Here is a 27647-nt window from a genome sequence, read left to right as displayed (position 1 = left end):
GGTGTGTACTCTGAAACATCACAAAGTTCCTCAAACTTGAAAGGGAAGATTCCATGCCAAGAACTATCCACTTAAATGCATCTCCTTGTTCCTAACTACCATAGCACATAAACCAAGATCAGATGATACTTGCACAGGTAACATGTCATTCCAAACTCTCAATACCATAGTTTCTTCAGACTTTATTACAACTGAAAGATTTAAAAAAATCCAGAAGAAAAATCTAGCTCACAAAGGGCCCCATGTGAACAAATGATATGCCAAACATTCATCTGTATGATAACCGTTAAGCACCTTCAGTCTCTCTTCCTGTCTCTTGCATACATGCACAGCACGTTTCACAAACCAATTTCGTGTTTCAAATTTAGTAACAGACAAAGCTCCTGAACCAACATCATAAATACTAAGAGGCTCACAGCACTCCAAAGCCTCTGGAGAGTTCATATAAACACAAGCCTCAACTATTATTTTAACATACTATGCTAGTTACAGGATGCTTTGCGACCACTCACGGATGAAAAATGGGCTTTTTCTAGCAATATGCTTGTGTCCTCATGGAGGTTCTCTTTATCAGTTTTAAACAGCACATGTAGTTTTGAATCACAAACAGCCAATTCTACTTATTTGCTGCTTACTTTCTTCAGAGCCATTCTCATGATTATTTCTTCCCCTCCCCATTACTATGCAATAATTACTACTACACTTTGAAAAGACAAACTTCAAGTATTGAAATTCTTCATTTCTTGCTGGCAGATGTACCCCAGTGTACTCCAGTAGTGGTTCTGGACAGAGACCTTGACTGTATCTTAAAACAGGCAATGGAAGTAACACATAATAACCACTGAGATCAGCTGCAGAGAAAGACATCCTGCCAGCAGGAAACAGTACGTGAGACGCTGGGAACGGTAGGAAACACACGTCATCAAAAGCTGATGCTTTCAGCAAATCAGTCTGTATATTCCGCAACTATAGAAAGGAGGACGGTGATGTCATCTGGCTTTCCACCTGCAAAGCAAAACATTTAGATGTTTTAATCTAAAGAAATGGTCAAAGAAGTGTCACAAAAACCTCGGTCAGCAAGTAAGTGGTCCTCAGATGTATTCAGTGCCATAAAGCAAGAGCCAACTATTCCAACAGGTGCCCCCCCCCCCCCGTTATCCAAGACAGAAGTGGGGGAGGGAGATGAAGAGCTAATGCTCTAAATACAAGCAATATTTGTGCGTGAGCCTTCAATATTTGCCAGTGAATTCTCCCAAGAAGGTTAAAAAAAATTCTGGACATTGCAATAAGATATATATAACTGCCAAGAGAAGGGGATGAATTTGGAAGTGCAAATAACATCCAACCTGTATCATGCATTACAACTGCATCATGCAGTTGCACAAAAAATACAGGTTTACATCTGCAAGGTGAATGGCAAGATGAAGGATCCGCCCCCCAAACCAGGCTGCACATCAGCAGCACTGGGAACAGGTCGTCTCAGTCCCTGCAGTACACGTCACCAATCCAATTGCAGGCCAGTATCTCATTCTTGTACACATGAAGACCATTTGTCATTTCAGAATTCCGGAACAAGCCCTAGCCTAGCAACTTGAGATTTGTTGTTTTGCTCCCCTCAGGAAAACTGGAAACCTTACCTCTTACATTCAATCCATTGTCACATGCAAACTGTGCAAAGGGAGACATGTAATTTGGGTCATATGCCAGTTCGTGAGCTTGCTCAGCAATACTTCTTGCCGTCTGTTGTATGCTTTCGTAATTTGAATTCTGGATTGGGGGGGGAAGCATGTTAATTTTTAAACATCTGTCCATCTCACATGTCACAAGTACACACATATAAGGGAAGAACTGATATAGCTCACTCCCTACTTACAGTTTAAGTATTAACAATCTAATCTAAAGGAATCTTATTTTGTGTGGAAAATAGAAATATATTTTAGTATGCTATGTAAGGAAGTACAAACATCCTCCCCCTCCCCCTGCAACAGCACCTGCTGGCACAAATTTAAGGAAGCTGCACTTAAGAGCATATTTTAAGTTCTTTGATAACACTCCATCTTTTGGTATTAGAGGGTGCTGGAATGTGGCTGGCTAGAAAGCCCAGTTTGCCCTTGACTTTAAACCTGCTTTTAACCTTTATACTCAGCTTTTACTGGGCTCTCTGTTTACAGGCAATCACCAAGAAAAAACTAAATTAGAGAGAATTTGAAGTGGACAAACACTCATAGGAGACACAGGATCAAAAAACAGTATTAACACATTGTCAGCAAGAACTTTAATGATTTGTTCCCAAGTTCCCTCCTCCCCACAGCAACCCAATTAAATGCCTCACTGAATAAGAGACATTCAACTTCTTTGGAGCAGTGCAGCTTCAAATCTCCTTAGAGATCAGGGTGGGGAAAATTTATCTGTAAGGGTTCCTCGCAAATTTAAGTTTGCCTGTGGGTGGCACCTGATACCACATGAACTCATACATTCATAAGGACACTGACCCTTCAGTGTGTCACATGTTATCTCTTGCACACACCTTCTGTCTCAGACATATAATCCTTCTCTCCTATCTGCACCAGCATGGCTGAGACTAGAGGTCTAACATACACTAAGGAGGAAGCTGCTAATGGAATTGAGGTTGCAGGGGGAGACCTATTTTCTATATTTTACTTCCCCGATTAGGCCCAGAGACCCAAAGCTTCCTATCAGGCAAGCACAACTAAAGAGGTTTTCATTTTTATCAAGTGCTTTCAAAAGATTCTGGGAGGCCTGGAAAGTTGCAATACTAAAAATATTTTAGTCATTTTCAGGAATCAAGCCTTTCTCAAACAAGCCATTCTGAAACCACATTACAGAAGGCTACCAGAATACAGAGGAGGTAAACAAGATCAAATCGGTTCCCAACCCAATAAGGCTTGCCACTATTCAACTCTGATGCATTTAATGTGACCTTAACAGAGAGAGATCCTGATCATCCAAGTTCAACAACTCTGCCATCAACAAGACGACAGCCAGTCTGTCCCCCTTACTACAGAAACGGGGTGGTGGCTAAGAGACTGAGCTACAAATCAAGAAATCCCTTGTTTGAATCTCACCTCTGCCACCCACTCACTAGGCAGCTTTAGGCAAGCCACTCCCAGCCCCTTAATCTGCATAATAATATTGCCTACTTTACAGGGTTGTTGCAAGGATAACATCCACAAAGCTTTCTGAACATCCTAATACACTATATAAATGATATGATTATTCTCGTCTTTCCTCTTTCCCAATGTGTGTCCATTAGGCTGGAAACCTGCAGGCCGGTTACCTTTAGCTTCTTAAGTTCCTGAAGGATCATATAGTCAGGCATGTTATCAAAGAGCCCATCTGTGGCTGTAAGAATGATGTCTCCCAGCTGGACATCAAAGGTAGTACTGTCTGCAGCATCTGGGCTGTGAAACAAAGATAGTGAACAGCTGTGTTTGTGAATGGTTATTTGGTCAAAGTTTAATCTAAAATATGGGGAGAACAACACTAGTAGCTTACCTTATATTGCTACTGCAATAATGTTCAGAGCTTGACAATGCAATCCTATATGTCTAATCAGAAATAAATCCCACTGATTTCAATGAGGCTTACTCTTAGATAAGTGGGCATAGGATTGCAGCCTTAAGCACTAGAGAGAAAGCTCTATTTAATTTACTTTTTAAAAAATCACCCTTGCAAGGTTGGATTTGAGCACAGAGGGACACAAGCATGTTTGCATACCTAAAAAACTTTGTTCATTAGAGATTACGGACCAGGGCCATCATTTTATACACTCAGTATCAAGAGGAACCTTATACAGAAAAACAAATTTGCAGTGATCCCACAATAGCACCCAAACGGAATCTCCCTCTCCCTGCACTGTTTCTGGCAAGTTCTGCACTAACCAGTGAGGCTCTAAAGGTCTTCCTCGGAAGGGTGGAGAGAATTTTGCTTCAGGTCCTTGGCTAGTTCCCATTGGACAAAATGTGCTTTCCCAACACTCCCATCTCAGAGCTTGGTGTTCTGCCAAATGGACATTTTGCTCACTTTGATTGGGCACAGTGCACTGCTGGAAACTGTTAACTATACTGAAATACAAGCTGTAGTCACATGCTTCCCTCTCTGTTCTTCAAGTATTTGCTACGTCACTGCCAGAATATGCAAAATTACAGATTCCCAAAACAAATCCCAAGACCAACGAACAGGGCAGCTTAACAGCCCCTGCATGCTTCATAGTCTAAGTAACAAGCTGGGATGGCTTCTTGGATAAACAGTCATTTTGGTTTGCCAGTGAATGCACTCAGCATTACATGCCTTTCTATATCTTCATTTGCATTTTACTGCAAGTGCAAAGCAGCCACAGGGAACATGCCCTTTAGCACCCATCCCAGTCATTCAAATGTGCACACTGCATACAATTCAAGAGTGCCAAGTTTTACTTTTAAGCCAAGTGAGCTCCCTATAGCCAAGTAAAAATTTTCAGTGGCAACATACAATAGTAGTTTCACTTGGCAAACAAGGTAGCAGGAGGAAAATATTAAAATGTGTATTTGTGGTCCTGACAAATGTTGCTGAACATGAAAGTCAAACTGTGGGAGGGACTTGGAGGCATAAAGGTAACTGACACCTCCACAAAAGGGTGCTACACCCTAGCCAACTTCTTCCTACTATGACTCACTACGTTTGTTTTGTGAATGGACATTCAGAACATGCAAGAATCACAAAGGGGGATGAGGAATGCTCCAGAGGCAACACATGCACACCCTTTTGCAAGTAGGGGACACCTTTCCCCCTACTGACTACTGTATTTACTAAAGGCAGGATAGCGAGAGAGAGAAAATCAACTTTAAGTACAACAATAAAATCCCTGAGCATAAAAGGCGCGATAGTTATTGTTCAGTGTCCCCTGGCAGGACATGAGCAGAATGACAATGCCAACATAGAAAGAAACTATAATGAAGACATTAATGAAAGAAGATACATCACATGAGATCTCTGGGATGACCACATGTGATTCAATCCCCCTTGCATGGAAACAATGAGTGACATATTCTGGGATATGAGGTGTGAGCCCAATTCCATATGGACATACCCAACCCACTTGCTTTTGTTCTGGTGAATACAGGCCTTAACCATCCACTCCCAAAACAGTCTCACCTGTCACTGAAGACGACCCCTTCAGCTTCAGGCGGTGCTATTGACAGCTGGAATGGAGTGTTGAAGTAGTGCTGTTGTTCATCAGACCGGTGCACTACTTCTCCACCTCTGACCACCAAAAAGCCTGAATCCCCCAAGTTTGCTGTGTGTAAACGATGACTCGTCCGATCCAGAATTACAATGCAAGCTGTGCTGCTCCCTGAAAATAAGATTTTAATTTTTTCAGGTGGTGAAAAATGTATGTCTGGCTTTATATTAAGCAGTGCTACTTGCTCCTCAGAGGGCTGCATTCAGAGTTCAGCTGTTGAAGTGCCCATCATCAGAAACTACCCATGGACAAGTACCTGAGTGAGATGAACCAAATGGAAATGCACTGAATGGGAGAGTTTCTGCAGGTCAATTACAAACGACTTTTCAAACCAGCATAAATTCTCTTCTGCTTTGTGAGTCAACACAGCTCTTTTTAAATTAGGCCACTTTAAAAGCAATGTCATAATTATTCTGAACATGTATAAGCAGCTATTTGGGATGTGCAATCATTTCAACAAAGCCTTTTCACTTTTCTGAAGTGGAAAGGATAGACAGCAGTATCAATATTTGGGAGGTGTGTCCCCTGCTAACCACACGTCCATTAAGTACCAGGCACTAGGGACATGCGAATAACTGTGACCCATTAGCTCCTGTACTGGTGCTCCCAAAAAGGAATGTGCAACAAAGCGTTCCTGATAAGGGAAAATTCTACAACCATTTTAAGGAAGAAGAAAACCTAGAGTCAAAATGCTCCACAGTCTAGCTGATCTAAGACACACGGTATCTAGAAATACATGTGTTAACAAACAAACATGATTAACAAACGATGTGCAGAGCTGACACTGTTCTTGTGAACTGAAAAGGTCAAGATGAATTGGACAGGCACTTTTTAGTAAGAGGACACCTTGGTGGCATCTAGTTTAGCCAGGGCTCTTGCACAAAAACAGCCATGACGTAATTAGATATTGAGGCCCAGTTCATGCAGTGCCTGAACTGACACTGAAGGAAAAATTCCGCAGCTGATGGCGATTCTGTAAGCATGTAATGAAAAATGGGCCGACTATTCCTGAACTCTGCTGAGGTTAGCTAAATATAGCTTACATATTTAGAGAGACCTCCTGGCAGAGAAGCTAAGGTCAGGTGAGAAGCACGCATGGCACCGAGAGTAACTTGTGCTTAGTGTGTGAAAGGTTGCCTGTTTCCATTAGCTGTGCTGGTTCTCAGTGTTACCAAGGCACAGCCAAATTCTGTCCAGCAAGTCCCCACACCATCATTCTCCAATACTGAACTCACCAGTTAAACTCTAACAGAGGTAAAGCCAAAATGGAGCCACTGAGAGAGAAGAGGGTGTTATCATCATGCTCCAGGAGTCCCAAGGTTTGCAGAAGGGGGCAAAACCCCCCCACCCCAAACCCCATCAACTAAGGGAGCAAAAACCACAGCAATCCCCTAAACAGCCCAATGAGGACTGATCATGCTCAGTGACTACAGAGGGTCTCTGGGGTTAGGGATATGTGATTTCCCCAGTGGGACAGTAAAATATGAAACCTATCATAGACATTCCATATTGCCTAGGGCTGGGCTATGAAAAAGAGCACCAGAGAACAGAGGAACAAATGAAGCACCGTCCTGTAAGTACATTCAAGAAATGGTGAAAAATGACTGATACTCTGAAAGCAGAGGCTAACAAGTTTCAAATTTAAAGTGTGCTAGTTTCCTTTCCCAAGTGCACATGTCTGCCAGCATTTGCAACCAGTGCTGCAAATGTTGGGAGGTCACCATGATTTCAAAAGCAGTTGTTTAAAAAAAACAGAGGTACCAATCAAGGGCTACCCCCCCCCCCCCAACAACATTCCATTTTGGAAGCATTCGTCAGAAGATGCTTATGTTAAGGATCACCTGAGGCAAACTGACTAATGCCAATGCTAAACATTTATCTAGTGTTTAAGAGCATTCAATGGGATTCAACAGGCTCTCTCAGTAACCCTTAATCCAGTCTAACCATGGTAAGCCTAAGTTGCAGACTTTGGGCTTTTCATCATGCCCAGGGACACTTTTGTGTTCAAGTCTTGGCTAAAACTTAGCCTGTAGGAGAATTCTGGTGAACTGGAAAGCTTGGTCACTACTTGGCAATGTTTTAGCTGGTCCTAATAAAGGTACCATACTAGTGTTACTTTCAAGGTTTTTTTCATAGTAGTCCAACCTGGCTACCTACAATTTCAGTCAATTAATCAAAGTTTTTTTTTTTAAGCCAAATAAACCACACACACCATTCTTATAAGGTAGGTTATTATCATCCTCATTTTGCAAATGTGGGGAGGGGGCTGAGACTTGGAGAACATGATTTGCCCAGACCACACGATGAGTTCATGTGAGATATAACCTGGGGGCTCCCCAGCTCACATTCGTAACTACTGCACAAGCTCTCAAGAGCAATATAGGCATGGCTGGCTAAGAATAATCACCGAAATGATTGATGTGAAGAAGTGGAAGCCTGTTGCTCTTACCAAGCAAAGGTACTTTGTTCTGCAGCAGCTCACAGTAGCCTGTGGTAAGAATTCCAACAGGACTGGTCGGTACAAACCGTCCCTCCTTCACTAAGCGTTCACAAGTGCGCATGAGAGTCCCTGAGAACTGAGAAGGGTCAACGCCATAGTCTCGCCAGCCACCGACACCATCTGCTACTCCTAAACGAGAGAGAGAGAGAGAAATAAAATTCTATGATGTGAATAAATTCCTCATTATTAATACAAAATATGACATTTACATAAAAATGCAAAGCTGGTGAAGCTTAATTAAATATTCCTGTTTGCTAGTGATATTTCTAAAGGAGTCTTTCTAAACGAATCACTCTCCTAATTCAATACACCATGCAAGAAGCAGAGAAGAACATAATTACTTCTGATAGCTGAAACCCCAAATAAGGGGTTTATTATGCAATGACGTTATGACTACAGAAATTGGGGGGGGGCTTATGAAGAAGTCAACAGGACCAAGGACAGCCACCATTTATTCCTTTATGGGGTTATTCAGGAATCATTCCTATGCTACCTCACATTTTAGAGATATACTCACCTACAGAAAGAGTAATGTTATATGCTACCTACATCTAAACAAAGGCAATTATGAGTTGAAGATCACCTAAACTGCTTTAAGATGATCACCTGAACTAACCGTAAGCAGTTTCAGCATCCAGATGCCAGCAGAAGACAAGACAATAGGCTAAACAGTAACTCTAAGTGGCTGCATCTATACTTTTTACTTTAGTCATGTGTGACTGTTCACAAATAGACATTTGGGACATTGAAGCAGAGGCAAGGCTAAACATGTTTAAGATATGCAATATCTATGCACATATATGGAAGAAACTAGAATGGTGCATTTTTACAAATTTATTGTAAGAAAATGGTTGTTTGATGGACCAGTGCGGCTGCAGTCTTCTGGACTGGTTGGGCAGTGCTCCTGAATGTAAAGTATGGGACCCATTTTCCTCAAACATTGTTGACAGGCGTCAAGAACAAATGTTGTTCCTTCTCTCGTTGACAACTTTCTCTGAATGTGTTGCCTTCTGCCGCAGTTCTGCAGTTGCGGCATATTGCTTTAGGCCTGACTTTGACCCAGGAGCCATTCACCAGGAGCGTTTTGAAGAGTAGAATGACAACAGGTAAAGCCGTTTAGCAAAAACAAACCACAGAGAATTTCTTCAGGGTCACAAGACTGCAATATCAGAAATATTCTCAGAGGGGTTATTGAGTATCTGCAATCTGCTTACAAAAGCATCTCTGGTAATCTTTCTATAACATTTGGCTCAAACTGTTCTTCAGCCTGCATAAGCTCTACTAATTTGGTATTTCATAGAATGAGTGAAGATCATGTAAATTATTCAGGATGCAGTATGAGTAACTTTTTCACAGATCAGAGAGTCTGCTTAAAACAGATCTCCTTTGGAACAAAAGACTGCTAACCTCTGTCTAAGAAGTGAAAAATAATTTAATGCACCAAGTGAAATTTGCTAATCTGTAAACTGCCCTTCACTAAGGATGCCAGCTGAAATGGAGATGGAGGGTTTAGAGTTGACCTTGGCATGAACTATATAATCTGACAACATGTTACAGCCAGACTCTGAAAAGACCTTCAACATTAATCAGATTTCTCCCAAAAATAGTCCACAGCCTTCTAGACACTTATTTTGGTTTCTAAAGTACACAAACTGCAATAATACAAGGCTAGTGTTACTACTACCATCTTTTGTGACAGAACAGGTAGCACAAAGCACAACTTGAAGCCTTGAATGCCAAGAGACATCATTCCTCTCTTCGGCTTCAAGAAATGAACATTAATCCTCTCAACAAGATGTTGAAGTTAATTCTAGATTAATGCTTTGATGTCTCTATCAGTAATATAAAAATCCCTGTCAGGACCCATTTGATTAAAAAAAAAGTTCCGTAATTATCTTTCATGTCAACAGAGGTATTAAAGTAACAACAAACGGAACCTGTGGGGGCAAATTAAGTGTAGGTCTTATGGTTTAAATGCGACAGGGACTGGCCTGCGTGGTGAAGCAGGTAAGAAGACAAACCAGAGCGTTCTACTCAAAGTCATTTAAGAAGTGTGCATAGACAATAACAATATTTCTAAAAATGGCAATCTCTCCAGAACACCAGAAATATGAGAAAACTCATATTTCTTTAACCATTGTCTGTACTCCTTGCATTTACCTCACTAACTTTCCCCTCCCCTGGAAGCTGCTCAGCAGTTGATAATCTTTCACGACAAATGCCTTGTTTATTCATTCAAGAAGGTACTCCAGCACCCCAGAACCTTCAGTTATGAAAGCCAGCAATAGCTACTCCTGCTAAGTGGCTGATGGCACGTTGGTCTCCCTTAGCCACAACTACCTCCTCTCAGACAAGAGTGTATTCTGCAAAGAAGGTCAACTGGCAGACCAGGATTCAGAACTGGACTTCCAGCCCATGTGTTACAGATCACCAGAGGAGTCATATCGTACAGTAAAAGAACCATGTATGTAGGAAGGCAACCTCTGCTGCCACAACTTTTCATGTCTTCTTTACACACCCATCACCAGCTTATCAAAATTTACAAGGAGTGGTTTGGATATCACAGGAAAGAAATCCAAATTTGTTCCTTTCCAAAACTGGACATCACATGGCTATGTTGAGGTGGGGGTGGACATTTAGATCACTGTTTAGATCACTTTAAAAAAAACCCAATCCACTACAAAGGTGACCCTAATTAACTGGGCAGCAGATCTTTAAATCTTTTAATCCAAGTACCTAAAAAAACCCTGTAGATAGCAAACTCCATAGTAAAAGAGTTATTCCAACCCCTTCTTTCTCACACAGGAAGGAATGCTTCATCTAAGACATGTGTATCATGTAGAAACACGGAAAGCATACTTTTTGCTTCAGGATTATTGTTTTTACCTATATGAAATTTAATCAATAATTAAAAACTATATGAAATTTAATCAAAAACTCATAATTATAAAACTCTAATGTTTCTTTAATTGGGCAATAGTCCTACATTTCTTTCATTTTATCAATGCCATCAGTCAGTAGCATCATTTCATCAGTACTAGCTTAGGACACTGCCACAGGCACTTTGTCACTATAGATAGCCCTAATATAAGGTGCACCAATATATTTTTCCCTCTTGAACAGAAAAAATAAATTAGTTTAATAAGGGAGCAATCCTATGGCCTCTAAACAGCGTCTAGATGGCGATAGGATATGTTGTTTTCCAGGAACCGACCTCACCCATCTTCCGTGCCTGCAAGAGGAGCGCAGAACAGCCGAAAAAGGGAGTGGCTGGGGGCATTCTGGGGCGGAACTGCCTGTACCTTATGTGTCATACAGCAGCTTCCTTCCCCACTCTGTCCTCCCGCGGCTATCGGCTGTCTAGCCGAAAAAGCAGGGCAGGAGAAGCACAGAGGGAATGATCCCCGCCATGTTTCTCCTGCCCTGCTTTGGATAGATGGTCGCCTCCAAGTTCGGGGGCGGCCACCTACCTGGATAGAATTGCTCCCTAAATTGGTTCAAAAGGGAATGTAAACTCATGACTACAAAAAGATTATTCAAGCTAAAATACCTGAAGCAGAGAGGATTTAAAAATTAAAACTGAACATGAATGGGCAAGTTAATTTTAATTTTGCTTATGTGTATATGACTGACCAACAACTTCAGTAATTGGGTGATTTAAAAATGTAATAAATACATGCATCAATTAATCTTTGCTGCCAGAAACCACTTCTTACCCAATCCCAAACTGGAAGCATTACAATGTACTCTAGTTTTTTGCTTCCTTGGAAACTTGGGTTAGCTTTGTGCAATTCTATACATGTCTACTCAAAAGTAAGTCCAACTGAGTTCAATGGTTCATGAACTGAGTTTACTGCCAGTTAAGTGGGCACAGGATTGCAACCTAAGTTATATTAAAACCTTTGTTTTTCTCTGCTATTACACAAACAACTATCAAACTTCTGAAGATAGCTGAAAGTTGCAAACCAATTATTTCTCAAGGGCAGAACTATATTCTCTCTTCAGCATTAGTAAATAGTATTTCCCATTTTAACTGTTTTTCTGGCTACAGAGAAGTCCCCAGAGTTATTGCATGGTTACATGCTCTGTGTGTGTGTGTGTCATTTACAGTGACACTGTCTCCTTGCTTAAGTCTGTCTACATTAAGACAAGCAAGGGAGGAAACAAATTGCAGTTGATGACTTAACAGCGTTGAGCTAAAGACTGCAGGCTACAAGAAGGGGAGGGGTGCATGGGGGTAGTAGGCACATGCTTGTGTTGGCAGCAACCACAAAAGCTAGACGAGTACCTCTGCTACAACCACATAGTCAACCCCCAGAGTATCATGTCCAGATTTTACATTCCCATTCACACAAGCTATTATCAAAGTGATGCTAGCCTTCTAGCTAGCCAGCAACAAACCGTAATTTTTGCAAATGGCAGCAGCTCAGCAAAACCTTATCCACCCTTTCCTTCATTTGCCAGTAATCAGAGACTAGAACATCTGTTCTTCCCTCCCAAATGAAAGACCATTATTTTAAAGTGTTGGACATTCTCAAGGTACTAGAAAACTTGTCACTACCAAAAGTGCTTTTACAGAAGAAAAAAATTAATACTGCAAAATGTCCACTGCTTGTACTCCCAAAATGCTCACTTCAGCACACTTGCTATATATGGTTAATTCATTATGTGTACCATTACTCTACCTACCCATCAGCATTCCCAAGGTCAGCATAGCAGAATAATTATGCAACGACATGGTTCAATGGAGGTCCCAGGATGCTAGCCTCCTTCTATCCTAACAGAACAATTCCTTAGTTTGTCACAGACTGTCCTTCAGCCTGTACTGCATTTTCCAAAAAGGGCAGCAAGTTGCAAGTCTTGCATTGCTGAAACATGCTTTTTTGCTAAACACAGTTATTTTGATTTAATCTGAAATTAAGATTGGGAGATTTGTAATATAGGCAGAATTAGATAGGATGAAATTCAACAGTGCAAAGCTTCAGGATCATTTGGGAGACCAAGTCTGCAAATCCTATACATATTTACCTGGGAGTATGCCACACTGAATTCAATGGGGCTTACTTCCAAGTAGACATGTAATACTGTTTGCTTTAAGCTGGGGGAAATCACCTTCTGGGCTTGGCTGAAGAGGTCCAAGATACGTGGGCATTCATGGGAGGAGGAAAGCCCCAGACGCTTTCCTAAAATAGATATTCTCTGAAGTAAGGCAAAATCCACTGAGAGTGTGTAAAGAACAATTAAGAGTATGAGGACAAATAGCCACTAAAAGTCTGGAACTATTATTTACAGGGGGTAGGGCAGGCAAGATTGTAAACTGCCTCAAAGTTCTGAGAAAGGCAGGCTATAAATGGATGAACTAAAATATCTGCCATTTTTCACACATCTGTTTGCCAGCACTCTATTTTCTGGCAGCTACATTTAAGACTTGGCTACATGAGAAAGTTTATGACCTGGGAACAACTCTAGACCAGAAAAAGACTCACATCTCCGCTAGAAGAACAGAAGGCATTAAAAAGATGAAAGTGTGTGTGGGAGGTGGGGGAGGTAATGGATGGATGTAAGCAAACATGACCACTGGCAAGTTATCTGCTCCTGTCTATTATATCTTATTCATTATATATGAAAGTGGCAAGATTCATGTTACGCCACTGAAAAACTGCCTTTCAGGCATTACACACTAACACAGATTTGACACTTCCCTGACCTTTTCTTTTAATCTATTGTCCTTTGCTAGTGTTGTTTTCTGATCCATTTAAATGACTAAAGTGTTTGGAATGTCATCTTTCTTAAAACACCCATTACAGGATTTAACATTAAAGTTAGGAAGAAGGAGAAACCCAACCAGTATGTGTTTGTCTGTATTGTGCACTCTGCCCAACTTGCAGAGAAACCCAGCCAGTGCCTGGTATACTGACCAGTTTGAGAATATCTATTTGCAGTGTTTTGAAAATATTTTCCTTGTTGTTACAGAAAACAGTTTAGAAACTTACAGACTGTTATATGATAACAGCATCCACTAAAAGATATGGGGAGGGCTTTCATGATTCTTTCTTTCAATCTCCCAAGCTCCCTCTTTGTCCACGCAATTTAGAGCTTGTAGTGACTATGACAGTCTAAACATGTGAAGAATAAGTGACCCAGATAACCCACATATATATACAAATATGCTCCATTTATTCTCAGCAGATTTTGCTTCACTGCATGAAGTAGGTTGTCTGTAACATCCAAACAAGGTGCTAAAAGGAACAAGGACCCTCCATCTTTTGGACAAAAAACCGAGTTTCATTTATGCAAGCTTTGTTTGCTTTACACTTATCAAGTAAAATGTTTACCACAGGCCCTTATCATGTCGTGTATTCCTCAACCATAGCCAAGCTGGCTGGGGATGATGGGAGTTATAACCCAACAGATCAAGAGCATCAGGTTGGAGAAGGCTGTCTCGGTCTATCTTCTTGATAGCCAGCCTTACTCTCAAGTGGAATAGGGCTCATGTTAAGAATCCACCGGCCCACATGAAGGCATGGTGGATCCAAATGTTATGACCACATTTATAAAATAAGTGTTCAAAGCATTTCTCCAGTAATCCTCAACAATGCTGGCAATGTAGGAATTTCAGCAGGATATGAGCAGCCATTTTACAGGGCCCTGCAAGTGAGGCCATTGCTACAATATTGCACACTGGGGTCTGAGGCAGCAAGAGGATGGTTTGCCTAAGCCTTAGGCTCTAAAGTAACTTGCTAAGTTAGCAAACAGCTTTGAAATGGGGATTTCCTGCTTCACAGCTCACACGCTTGCAGAGCAATCCTATCCATGTCTATTCAGAACTAAGTCCCACTGAGTCCAATAGAACTTCCAGGTGAGTGTACAGAATAGGCAATCCGATGCCCTCCAGATTTATAGGCTACAACCCCCATCATCTCTGACCATTGGCCATGCTGGTTGGGACTGATGGGAGTTGTAGTCCAACACAGCTGGAGGGCACCAGGTTGCCTACCCCTCATATAGCAGATTGCAGCATTAGCTAATGCACTACACAAGCTCTGCAAAGGACATACTGCCAGTCTTCTGTGACAAGGTGCATTTTTCAGATTCTCTGTATTGCATAACAGATCAAGGTCATGTATAGCCTTTTTACTGCTGATTAGAAAAGGGACTGACTTGGAGGTTGGGGTGATTCCAAGTGCCCATGCATTTTTTTCCCCCAATGGATGGGAGCGGCTCCTGTGGCTATTCCACACCCATATCCAGCCCACACAGGTTCTCAGAATTGAAGGCAGAGAACTTCTTGGCATGCTCATATCACTGAATGACTAATATAAGAAGGCAAATCATGTCTGAATGGAAAGTGAAACACACTTAAGGCTTATTCTTTAGCTAAAGACATTCTAAATCTAATTGTGCCAAGATCATCCAGAACAGGGCAGTAGTGGAGCTGCAGAGGGTTTGGAGAGATATGTTTACAAGAAAAGAGATTAAGGAAAGGGGCAGAAAGAACATAGGGACCAACTGGAGAAACGCAACGCTATTACCAAACATACAGGATACACAAGGGAAAGCAAGGCAACATATGTCAACAACATTGTTAACTTCTGTAAACCACCAAGAGAGCTTCAGCTATGAGGTAGTATAGAAAAGTAATAATAACATGTAGGCCACCAGAGGTATCCATTGAATGCGGTAAGATTTAACGAAGAAATAAGAGCAGCAAAAAACCTACTCAACTGTACTGAGGACAGAGGAACTAAGAGAAAGAGGCCAGCAAGAGGTTGGCATCTTTAACCATTACCCAGCCTAAGTCCACTGCAGCGTCTTCCATTCTCTCCCTAGAGGGAAGAGCCTGGAACCTTGAGTGTATCACCAGGGGCGAAAGAGACTGACCACACACACTCCAGTATATGTTCAACCATACTATACCTGTACAATATGTAGCTGTAAGCGGCTTTGGGAGTCAATATTGACTGAAAAGCAGTGTAATATATAAATAAAAATATAGAAGGAAGGATGTTAGAGAAGTGAAGCAAAGAATACCAAGCCACAAAGATCACATTCTGGAGCATTAGAAGCCATCCATTCACTCTGAATGTAGTTTATCTTCAAATCCTTAAGACAGCATGATCAAATCTATACAAAAAAATCATATGCTTGCTGTAACAATAATGCAGTAAGTATCAGAGTCAGTTAAAAAAAAATTCACTCCATGTGATGCTTGAGTGACACTACAGGGCTGCTTGCATAGAATTATACTGCAATGATGCTATAGCAGCATCAAGTCCTGCATTACAATTCACTGTACAGTCCAACTGAAGATGGGCTTGGGAAAAGAAATTGCCTAGTTATAGTATTCAAACGCAGTGCAGAACCAGGAAAAAATCACACGAGTTCTCTGATTTGAAGCACATCACTCACAGTGCATGTGCCTATACAGAAAAAGCTCTAGACTCTTTCCTTCTCTGCTGCAATTTTTTAAGGATAGTCGGCTTGGGTCACATCTTAAATAAGACACACGAAGTACTACATTTCATGGGGGGAAGGGGGTAGCAGGGCTTATGGCCCAAGGATGGAAAAAGATGAACTATACTGCATGAACAAGGTCAATCCATTTCTCTCTCAATAATCATATGATTACAACACTAGCGTCTTGGAGCATTCCCTTAATAAATGTACACTATTTGGAACATTTTTTAAAAGTCGGTTTGAAACAATGTTTACTCATCACAACAGGCATGAAGCTACCATGGCAACATTAAGTTTCCAATTACTACTAACGATGCTTTAGATACAAGAGCAACCTTAAAGTCTAAATAAATCACACTGCACAAAGATGTGCACAACAATATATATTTGCACTGTAAAGCCAAGCACAATTGCCTGTTGTCTCAAGCTTGCCCTGAGAAAGGTCTTTAAAAAGCCACATCTCCCACAAAGGACCTGAGCTCTGAAGGTTTTCCACTCTTGCTCTTATGACACCTGACAACTCAGCTGCACTGCATCGTAGTTCCGCAGCCAGCTCTGAAGACACAGTGAAGTGGGTGTGTGAAATGAAACTTGACATCTGAAACTCCTCTCAATGTCACTTTGCTTTTCACCTGACAAGGACACAAGGTGCACTGAAGGCAGGAAGTGCCTGCTCCCAACAGCTTGTTTCTTCTGCAGAGTTAGAAGGGAAAACACAAATACCTAAATTATTTAAATTTAAACTACTAAAGGGGAAATTGCACAAAAAGGTGCTTTACTTTTAACCTACCAGCCACCTTGGAGCTGCCGGTGAGCTACCAATGATTTTCTTGATGAGCAAAGCAATACCCCTGCCTTCCCAAGAATCTAGACTGGGCAAGATCAGTTTTGGAGACCAACACCAAGAATTTATTTTGCTGTCTCCATGGCACATTTATCTCTGAGACAGTAGCCTCAAGATATACAATTATGAGGCCCTTTCAATTACTATCTGGAGCTGCTATTTCAGAACATGTAAGCAAATATGAGGAAGGCAGACAGCCAAGAGGGCCAGTCACTCACCTAGCACATCTGCAGATCGGTGCCGGGCCACAAAGCAGGCATCATCCCCGTAGCACATGCCCTTCTTCAAGATGCCCTTGCGGAAGTCCTTGCCAAAGCCACAGCTTGCAGTCACCAGGCTGTAATCTCGAGAGTCTGTCTGTGACAGGCCACCCAGGACTGCCCGGGCTACCAGTCTGCCATAGGAGAGGACCGAGAACATGGTGCGGGGAGCCCAGCAGCCGACGGCCTGCAATAAGGGGAACCGTGGGCAGATGCGCCACCGGAGCCAACTCAGTCCGCTCTGAACAACTAGGGCCACGCCAAGACCCAGGGTTCCTCGTGGGGGTCCTCCAGAAGTGGAGGGCCCCCTGTTCTTAAGACTGGTTTGAACTCTTCTCCAACAGAAAGTTCCTCTGACCTTGAACTGGAAAGCTTCCCCTGTATATTTATATATTATTTCAAGAGAGGTTCTCTATCTTTTTTCAGTCTCCTGGGCAAAGGCTCCTCTTTACCCAATGTTTTTACCTCACCCCTCCTAGAGAATGAAATAAACCTCAACTTTGGTCCAGCTCTTATGAGTCTACCGTTAGAACTGGAACCTCTATTTACTACCTCATTTCTCCCGGGAGAGAGAGAGACTGACTTCCAACGCTCCGATGTTTTTTTTCCTCCTCAGTTCGCACACTTCGGCCAAAATGTCCTGTCCTCCCGCTACATCGGTTCTCTTCCCCTGACGCACATTTCCCAAGGCCCCCTGACCCCCCGAGGACGCCGAACAGAACCTCAGCAAGGTTCAAAGCCCCCTTGCCCCTCCTCTCTTCAGAACAAGCCTCCCTCCATCTCTGGGACAAGCAAGTCGCCCCCCCTCCCCACCGAGCCCCCTGCCCGCCTCGGAGTGAGGCCCCTTTACGGGAAGGGATGTTCCGGACTCCTCCTCTCAAGGAAGGCGCGCAAGCCTCCCCCCGGGAAGTGGCTCTGAGGCCCCTCTGAGGCCAGAGGTTCAGCCCCCTCCCACACTCGGGCCGCGAGGTCGAAGCCCCTCCGCCCTCAGGCCGGCGTTCCGAGCCCTTCCTCTTCCTCCCCCTCAGAACGAAGCTCTCAAGCGCCCCTCCTCAAGGGACATAAGCAAATTTTGCAGAAGGCAAGCGACGCGGCTCCCCCGAGGGAAGGGTCCAAGCCCCACCTCGGGCCGGGGACGAGGCTCCCCTTCCTCAGGCGCTCTCGGCCCCTCTGCCGTCGGCAGCGGCGGCGGCTCCCCGGCTCGGCTCGGGCCCCCCTCTCACAGCCGGCGCCTCGTCCGCGCCCAGCGGCCGGGCTCCGCCGCCATCTTCCGCCTCGTCGCGTGCTCGGGGCCCGCGCGGCTGCTCCTTGAGGAAAGACAGAGCCACCCTCGGAGGAGAGGCGCGAGGCGAGGCGAGGCGAGGCGAGGCGAGGTCAGCTCCGCCTCCTCGCCGGCAAAGACCCGCGTCCGCGCTGCCCACATCCGGGCCTCTGCCGGCGGCGATGACGACGCCGGCGGCCCTTGGCCCTCGATTGGCCGCATGCCTTCTCCTCATTTACATAGCCCTTCCCTCCGCCTCGTCTCCGCCCACTCGCTCGCGAATATCAGCAACGCACGCGGACGTGCGCCTTATCATTAGGAGCTTGGACTGCGGCTCCCGGCATGCAGCACGGCTCGAGGGGGCTTGTTTTTCTCCTCTCTGAAGGACGCCGGGGCTGCGCGGCGTTGCCGGGAGTTGTAGTTTCTTTCCCACGAGGCCGTCCGCGCTTTTCTTCTCAGGTCACCTACCCTTAATAGCGAAAAGAAAATGGGGTTAAATAGAGAGAGAGACGCCGGGCCGCTCTGAGGCGACTGTGTGGCCTCAAAGGGAGGTTCCCGCTCTCTGAGATTTTTAAAAAATATGATTGTTTTGAATTATGACGTTGCCTCTACAACGCCGCTATGCAAATAGCTCCAAACAACACGACTGTGACCCTGATTTCAAGGTCATTAAAGTGAGTCATACTGCAAAAACAAAAAACAAAGTTTCCTCCAAAACTTCCCAGAAAGCCTCCAGGGACTAATTCCCGTTACCTACCGATTTACTCATCTGCAGCTTCCTCAGAGCTGTCATAATTTTTTTTTTAGGAATTTCCAGAAATGTTAAATCTTTCAGAACGGGGAGAGAAAGAAAACCGCAGCAAAGGCGGATCACTACCTTGATTGATGGCCCAATCCTATGCATGGTTACTCAGACGCAGATCCCATTTTGTCCAGGGGGGCTTACCCCCATGTAAATTTGCATAGGATTGCAGCCTTAGAAGACGTATATCGTACTCTATCCTGCGGCTTCAGCGCAGATTAATGCTGATCGCTCCCACCCATGCAAATATTTCTGTCTCCAAGGGGTCATGATAGAAGTTGTTTTGTTGCAGAACCCAGAGTCAGAGAGACCACGGAGTGAAGGAAAAAGAGATTCTTCATTTAACGCGCGGGCTTAAGGCTGGAATCATTTCCAAAGAGCCAGAAGCCCCGAAATACATCAGCACATTGGTTTTATAGACATTGTGACACATAGGAAACGGCTCCTCCTCCCCCTCCCGCGTGGGGTTGCAGTCCTCAACATTTCTTCTCCTAGCACCATTGTTTATAATACAAGAACTGGGTTATAGGGTAGCCTGATAAGGAGAGAACAGAAGAGAACAGCAGAGAACAAGATATACAATTGTATGACCTTTGACAAGATAAGGAATTCCTGTGTCTCGTCAGCTTACAGCAATATATTCAAGGGAGAAAGAGCTCAGCAAGAACATGAAGCATGAGACTGCATGAGGCTACTTAGTCTGACCCCCGATATGGCTGCTACAGTTTAAGACACAATCTTATGCATGTTTAGGCAGAAAAACGTCTTTGGGAATGCTGGGAGTTGTAGGACTTTTTTCTGTCTAAACATGCATAGGATTGCACCCTTAATGGGCTAGGGAATAAAGGGCCAACCCATTTTAAAATAGGAGTCATTTTAATATACTTAAAACCTAAATATATGTAACATCTAAATGAACATTTTAAATATACATAACATCTAAATATTGTTTACAAATAAACAGATAATGCTTTAAGGTGTGTTTGTTTTCAGCTCTTGCCTGACAAGAGACTGGATTTAACATTTCCAAAGGGGGTAGTTGTTAGAGCAAAAGCAACAAAGAGGGTTGGATCCAGAGTAGTATGGCCAGAGCAGACCCACTGAAATAAATGGGATTTAAGTTTTTAAATCCTGCTGATTTCACTGGGTCTGCTCTAAGTATGACAAAGTCTGGATCCAACCCATAGACTTGTGGCACTTTAGACTAACAAATTTGTTATGATATTAAGTTATCGGGGACTAGAGTTCACTTTAACACTTGCACTGTTATCCTAAGTTGCAGGTAATACATATGGCTGGGTTGGGGACTACAAACAGATGAGAGGGAAATTTAATGGAAATCAATCACCACTGCTATGGTGGTTTGGGGTTGGTCTGAATGGCCTTTCAGGAATCCTTGATTGTAAGATATCTGTCAGCAAAGCTCAGTGTACATGCCTAGAGGTAGCACCTCTCAAAAACTTGACAATAGATGATAGCTGTTAATATTCAGGTGATGTATTTCAGTGAGAGCTGGAATGGGCCAAGAAGGCATAAATGATGCATGCAGGGGACCTATCTTTTCTTTCTCCACCCCATACTAAATGTGCTAATTGTACCTGGGGTGAGAACAAAAGAAGCAAACCAAGTTCGATGCATATAACAGTCAAGCTGGAACTGGATCTGAAAAAGAGGCAGAGAGCTCAGTTCTCTCTGCAGGAATCCAGTGGCATGATTGGTTCCTTTTTCATTGGATGGGGAGCAAGAATCTGGTGGTCTTACTGCTTGGAACCCTCATCTTATGTTCAGCCTGTATATATGTATAAATAAACTTTATATCACAGAACCACCGTTAAGTCCCTAGTGACTCCCGTCCAAGGAAACTGAGCCATAAGTTAAGTGCTGGTCCCCCTGAAACTTCTCACAGCTCAGAAGTGGAGTACACATGTGTAACAATACATCTGATAACACTCCATGCAGCTGATGAAGTGAGCAATAGTCCACCAAAGTGTATAGCATAATGCATTTCCTAGTCTTTAAAGTGCCACAAGACACTTTGTTGTTTGAACTTAAACCACAAGAGGAATAGCCCCAACCTAATGTAGATCTTTATTGAATCATTACCAGTGTTATTTCAACCTGCCTCATACTTTATGAATCAAGTAAGCAAAAATTACACATCCCTCTCCTACCATTCTACACTGGGGAAAATAATCAAGGGGTGTGTGTGCCAGAACATTACCCTCTAACTTTTTGCAGATTAACAGAACAAGCACAGGAAAAAGCTGCCTTTTACCAGGTCAAGCCATTGGTTTATGTAGCCCAGTAGTATTGCCTCTAGCAGCCTTCCCCAACCTACTGTCTTCCAGATGTGCTGGACTGCAACTCCCATAGTTCCCAGGCTAGCCATGCTGTCTGGGAATTATGAGAGTTGCAGTCCAACACTTCTAGAGGGCACCAGGTTAGGAAAGGCTGGCCTACTTGATCAGTCAGCCTGCCACTGAGCATGCTCATTGGGGCTGTTGGTGGGTTTGTTTGCCTTATGTTTTTTCTCCCTGAAGAATTTTTGTACTTCTGCAAAACTTGGGGTTTCCTCAAGCCTCCTAATACCATCATCTTGTGCATGGATTGTGTCACACTCAGATAAAGAGTTTGCTATTAATATTTTGGCCACCTAATGCGAAGAGAAAACTCCCTGGAAAAGACCCTGATGCTGGGAAAGATTGAAGGCTAAAGGAGAAGGGGACGGCAGAGGATGAGATGGCTAGATAGCATCACCGATGCAATGAATATGGACTTGAGCACACTCCGGGAGAGAGTGCAGGACAGGAAGGCCTGGTGTGCTATGGTCCATGGGGTCACGAAGAGTCGGACACGACTGAACAACAAAATTAGTATGTAAAAAACATAATCAGCTGTGTTACCCTGTGAGTCAGCCCACTGGTGAATGTAGCTTGATTTAATTTATGAAGAAAGGGAATTCAGGATGTTTAGACAAAAGTATAGAAATGTAATAAACTGACCAGGCTTCTTTTAGATGCTGAACTGCTGCATGGGTGGTGGTGGTGGGTTGAGAGTGGTAGACACAACTCTTTTTTAAGGGTGGGTGTTCCCACAAAGTCCAATGGCAGCCCTTCTACTGATAACAGTTGTCATTCAACTGATAACTGAAGGTCTAAAATATTTAATCATTTAGGTGCTGAGCCTTCCCCCCTCCCCAGCCCCTGAGGGGCCAATTTTTTTTTTTTTTAAATAGCATCTGGAAGTTGAGCAAATCTTAGCCATGGTAGGTTTCAACCGTATCTAAGTTGTGATCTTACTCTACCAGTTGTGGGGCTCCTTTGCACTCCAAAGGAAAGGTGCACTAGTTCTTATGGAAATTTCAGAACAAAGCACAAAGAGCACCTGAAGGCAGGATTGGTATCTAATCCGGATCTGTTTCAAATTAGATCAACCCATTGTCCTTTATCCCTCACATTTAATTTTAATCAGGCCCATCTCAACATACTTGAGTAAGATTTAATCCCTGCTCTTGCACTCCTCTATCGCAATGCTTATAGAGATTTGTTTCCAGATTATTCTTCCCACGCTGTGGTGCTTTTCTGCAGGAAGAAATCTAAGGGGTATAAAGATAATAAATAATCATTTAAAGAGTTTAAGAATTCTGTTCATAATTGTTTTTACTGTAAAAAGGAGTGCAATTTTCACCCCAGCGTTATAACTTTTTGTTTTAATCTCACAGGCATGCACGCCCAGTTCCAGTCAAGCCTGTTATATCCGCCTCAAATGAGCTCACTGGCACCTAACACTCTGTTTTAATTAAATATAATTTAGCATAAGCATTTGCGGAGGTTTGAGCCCGTTTTGTTCCTTAAATCCCAATCCCAGTGAGGAGGCAGGGCTCACACACAATGCTAGGCCTGCTTCAAACTTCTCACAGGCAGCTGCTGCACAGCTGCTGGGGCCTTTCACAATCGTGTATCACTTTTTAAAATCTCTGCAGGGCTCACCTGAGCAAAATTCCAAGCAAGGCTTACTTTTGTTTTGCAATTTAAATTGATCGGGTAGAAAGGGGACATGGACTTTGAGTGGGGAGGATTCAGCTCACGCGCCGTCAGCAAGGAGATGCACTTTGCTCCTCTTTGGGTGCCAATTTGGGGGCATCTAAGAATATTTTAAACCAATTTGTTTTGCAAGAAAACATTACTATATGTTGGTTTATACGTAAGAACATAAGAAGAACCATGCAGAATCAGACCATGGGCTAATCTAGTCCAGCATTCTGTTCACACATTGGGCAACCAGATGTCTGTGGGAAGCCTCACAAGTGGGACATGCGTGCAACAGCACCTTCCTGCTCATGTTCTTCCTGAACTGGTACTGAGAGGCATCCTGCCTCTGATACTGGAGGATGGATGGATAGATAGATAGATAGATAGATAGATACACAGCCATTGTGACTAGCAGCCTTATCCTCCATGAATTTGTCTATTCCCCCTTTAAAGCCATCTAAGTTGGTGGCCATCACTACATCTTGTAGCATATTCCATAGTTTTAACTATGTGCTGTGTGAAGAAGTCTTTCCCTTTATCTGTCCTGAATCTCCCACCATTCATTTTCATGGGACAAGCCCTTTGCGTTCTAGTATGAGAGAGAGAGAAAAATGTCTCCCTATCCACTTCCTTCACATCATGCATTATTTTGTACACCTTCATGATATGGCACCTTACTCGCCTTCTCCAAGTGAAAAAATCCCAGCTGTTGTAACCTTCCCTCATAGGGGAGTTGTTCCAGCCCCTTGGCCATTTTGGTTGCCCTTTTCTGCACCTTTTCCAACTTGACAAAATCTTTTTTTAGGTGCACTGATCAGAACTGTACACAGTATTACAAATGTGGTCACACTATACATTTGTAGAACAGCAGAATGATATTGGCAGTTTTATTTTCAATACCTTTTCTAATTATGCCCAACATGGAATTTGCATTTCTCCCAGTTTGGAGAGATCCTTCTGGAGCTCTTCGCAATCCTTTTTTTAATTTTAATCAGTAAACTTGGCAACCTCACCTCTCACTCCTAATTCCAGATTATTTATGGCATCTCCATCAGTGCATGTGGCACCTTGCAGCAGAAGTGCAAAAAAAGACAGGACCCTGTCTCAAGGAAATTACATTCTATAGGAACCTTCCCTTCTTAAAAGCATGAGGTACAATTGCCATGCACTCTTTTTTGGGGGGTGGAATGGATTTCGAAAAGCATTGATTCATACAACCACAGATGTGAGCTCTCTGGGTTAGCCATTTCGATTTAGTCAATAGCTTCCACAGTCAAGATTGGCTCACAACAGGGCCGACAATGCTGTATATATTAATATGTGGGAAACGTTGAGAATTATGGCAATTAGGTGGTGCATATATGTGTGTGCATTAGTGTAAAGTTAATAAACATCTAGAGCAAACCTTTAGACACATGATGATGATGGGTGTGGTATCAGAAACTGGTTGGCAGCCTCAATAGAGAAGTTAAAATCTGGATCCGAAAGACTATGCCATGGAAGATCAATCCTTCTCAGTCAGGTCAGGTGTGACTCACACTGGCAAAGGACAGTGTGAGTAATCAGCTCACACAGCTATTGCTGCCTGCCAGCTTGGGACTTCTGGAAAATATTATATTCGCACGCAAACAGAATTAACTGGGAGTTTTCGCTATTTAGATGTTGTTAGTGGCTTTGCTGGTGTTCCTGTGAATAATAAAAACATACTCCATTGCACCCTCTGCTGCTTAGATGATAGAGCATCTGAGCCATATAACACCACGGCTATTGAGGACTGAGGGTACTTCCAGATGAGGTGTTTTATCGCGCCATCACCCACCCCATTCACAAAATTATATGTGTCTGTGTGTGTATGTCCAAATGACATTGTCTCCTATTCATAACCCTCCCATGTTTTCCCACAGCTTCTTCCATCTTTTTCCTTACTGCAGAAAATCCATTACGAAAGGACGGAATCACTGCACAATACCATTTAATTGTTAGCACTTGGTGCCCTCTGTATGTCTGGAAGCACGCTCATAATGGGGAATGGGAAAGGATTTGACTGAAAGCTCCATCTTGTGATGTGCAGTAGGGAGGCAGTAATGTGTAATGAGAAACAAAAAGAGAAGTTCTTCTGACAAAGGAGAAGTGGAAATTTCTGAGATTTCAACATGCACAACCTTACCTCACTTTTTCTGCACACCTATGGTTTGTAAGCCAGTAGTCTCCATTAGTTGTAGGCAATGTGTACTTTTTCAGCTGTGGGGGACCTCATTCAAATGATGCCCAATCAAAAGCATCAAGGAAAACAAGGTAACCTGCAGTGAGCCAAGACTCAGGTTTGTGGCCCCACCTGAATGCAGACATGGGGTCTTGGTGTGGCAAGACAAGACTGCTTGTCTTGCGCCAGGATAAGTTCTTGTGCCTCTCTGCACAAAGAATGGAAAGGGAAGCCTCCTGACCCTTGTTCCTCTACAGATATAGTTACTTCCACCCGTTCTGAACTCAGGGCTTTCTTGCTCTTTGGTATAAATGCTCCACTTTGCTTTGAGAAAAATAGACAAGACACACAAGGGAAAGAACTGAAAGGACAGAGGAGGGGCAAATCACTTTGACAGAGCCAGAACAAGAGTGGTTAAGTTGTAACTTCCTGGCATATAGAAGGGGAAGAAATGGAAGCAGTGACAGATTTTACTTTCTTGGGCTCCAAGATCACTGCAGACGGTGACTGTAGCCATGAAATTAAAAGGCACTTGCTCCTTGGGAGGAAAGCTATGGCAAACCTAGACAGCATAGTAAGAAGCAGAGACATCACCTTGCCGAGAAAGGTCCGTCTAATCAAAGCTATGGTTTTCCGAGTAGTAATGTATGGCTGTGAGAGCTGGACTATAAGGAAGGCTGAGCGCTGAAGAATTGCTTTCGAACTGTGGTGCTGGAGAAGACTCTTATGAGTCCCCTGGACTGCAAGGAGGTCAAATCAGTCCATCCTAAAGGAAATCAACCCTGACTGCTCATTGGAAGGACAGATACTGAAGCTGAAGCTCCGATATTTTGGCCACCTAATGCGAAGAGAAAACTCCCTGGAAAAGACCCTGATGCTGGGAAAGACTGAAGGCCAAAGGAGAAGGGGATGGCAGAGGATGAGATGGCTAGATAGCATCACTGATGCAATGAATATGAACTTGAGCACGCTCCGGGAGAGAGCACAGGACAGGAAGGCCTGGCGTGCTATGGTCCATGGGGTCACGAAGAGTCGGACACGACTGAACGACTGAACAACAACAACAACAAATTTGTATCCAGGCTAATCTTAGGGTGGCCATGTGTCCTACTTTACAGACAGCAGTCCAGTATTTGAAGATGTGTTCTGTTTGAAGGGCTGTCCAGCCCAATTTCAGTTTAAAGATAAAGAACCCTAAGAAGGGAGAACAGAGCTTGAAGTTGCCTAATGAACAGCTAGCAAATGGGCAGCAGATGCAGCAGGAACACAAGTCACTTACGGCACAATCCTATGAAAAAAGCCCTACAACTCCCATGGCTGGGGAATGTTGGGAGTTGTAGGGCTTTTTTCTGCCTAAACATGCATAGGGTTGCGCCCTTAGTCACAGTCTTCCTCAACAGAGATGTATTGTACCTCAGTTTAAATCAGAGTAATTATTTTTAAACGTTCATCTATACCTATAAAATGCAAAGTAGTGCCGTCTTTCGGGCCCTATTTTTGGCAATGCATAAGTGGCTACCTAATCTTGCCTGAATACAGGTGCTGCACAGCAGCCCATATACGTTTAGTAAAGTTTCTACACATTTGCTACTTTTTAAAGAAAATGTGTATGTTCAGGGTCAACCGTTGAAACCACTTGGGCCGAATCATGCCCAGCTTGAGGCACCACCCGCTCCTACTCTCACCAGCCTAGAAGCTACAGAAGCCTAGAGTCTTTAGCAATGCCACTAGCTGTGCGGGCGGCTTTAAGGAGGTCAGAACGGAGGCGCAGCTGCCCCACTACCCGTTTTCAAAGTGGCCAGATCTAGAGAAGTAGTTGCCCAGAACTGGGCCTGCTGTGGATGCGTCAAGGCCGTGGCCGCAGTAACGGCTTAATCGCCCCCGCCCGCCCCGCCCATGATGCCTCGAGCGCGGCGGCGCTGCTCCTCACCGCGCCGCAAGGGGGAGCTGCCGGCCTCAGTCCCCTTCAGCGGCCGTTCGGCCAGACTCCCGTCATGCCTTGCGCTTTCTCCGTAGTTACCCATCCTTGGGCGTCTAGCTGTTGCCT

At 43.5% G+C, this 27647-nt stretch overlaps 1 protein-coding gene across 2 annotated transcripts; it reads right to left on the bottom strand.

Annotated features, from left to right (window-relative positions):
* Positions 1-163: 163 nt before the first annotated feature.
* PPTC7 (protein phosphatase targeting COQ7) lies at positions 164-18718 on the bottom strand. Of its 2 annotated transcripts, XM_084819256.1 has the most exons (7): positions 18427-18718; positions 17262-17490; positions 7692-7871; positions 5155-5353; positions 3299-3422; positions 1638-1767; positions 164-1005 (listed from the first exon to the last, which is right to left on the bottom strand). In XM_084819256.1, the coding sequence occupies exons 2-7, from the start codon at positions 17461-17463 to the stop codon at positions 947-949; spliced, it is 894 nt and encodes a 297-aa protein (XP_084675382.1). In that variant the 5' UTR covers positions 17464-17490; positions 18427-18718; the 3' UTR covers positions 164-946. The 2 variants fall into 2 exon arrangements, with proteins under 2 accessions (XP_084675382.1, XP_084675381.1); XM_084819255.1 differs by lacking the exon at positions 18427-18718 and having other exon boundaries at positions 17262-18172.
* Positions 18719-27647: the final 8929 nt, after the last annotated feature.

This window comes from Heloderma suspectum, chromosome 13 (assembly GCF_057233095.1).
Source record: "Heloderma suspectum isolate Gila_16-S chromosome 13, 16-S_ref, whole genome shotgun sequence".
Classification (NCBI taxonomy): domain Eukaryota; kingdom Metazoa; phylum Chordata; class Lepidosauria; order Squamata; family Helodermatidae; genus Heloderma; species Heloderma suspectum.
Note: the sequence above shows the minus strand (reverse complement) of the source record. Positions and strands in the feature narration are given on the sequence as shown.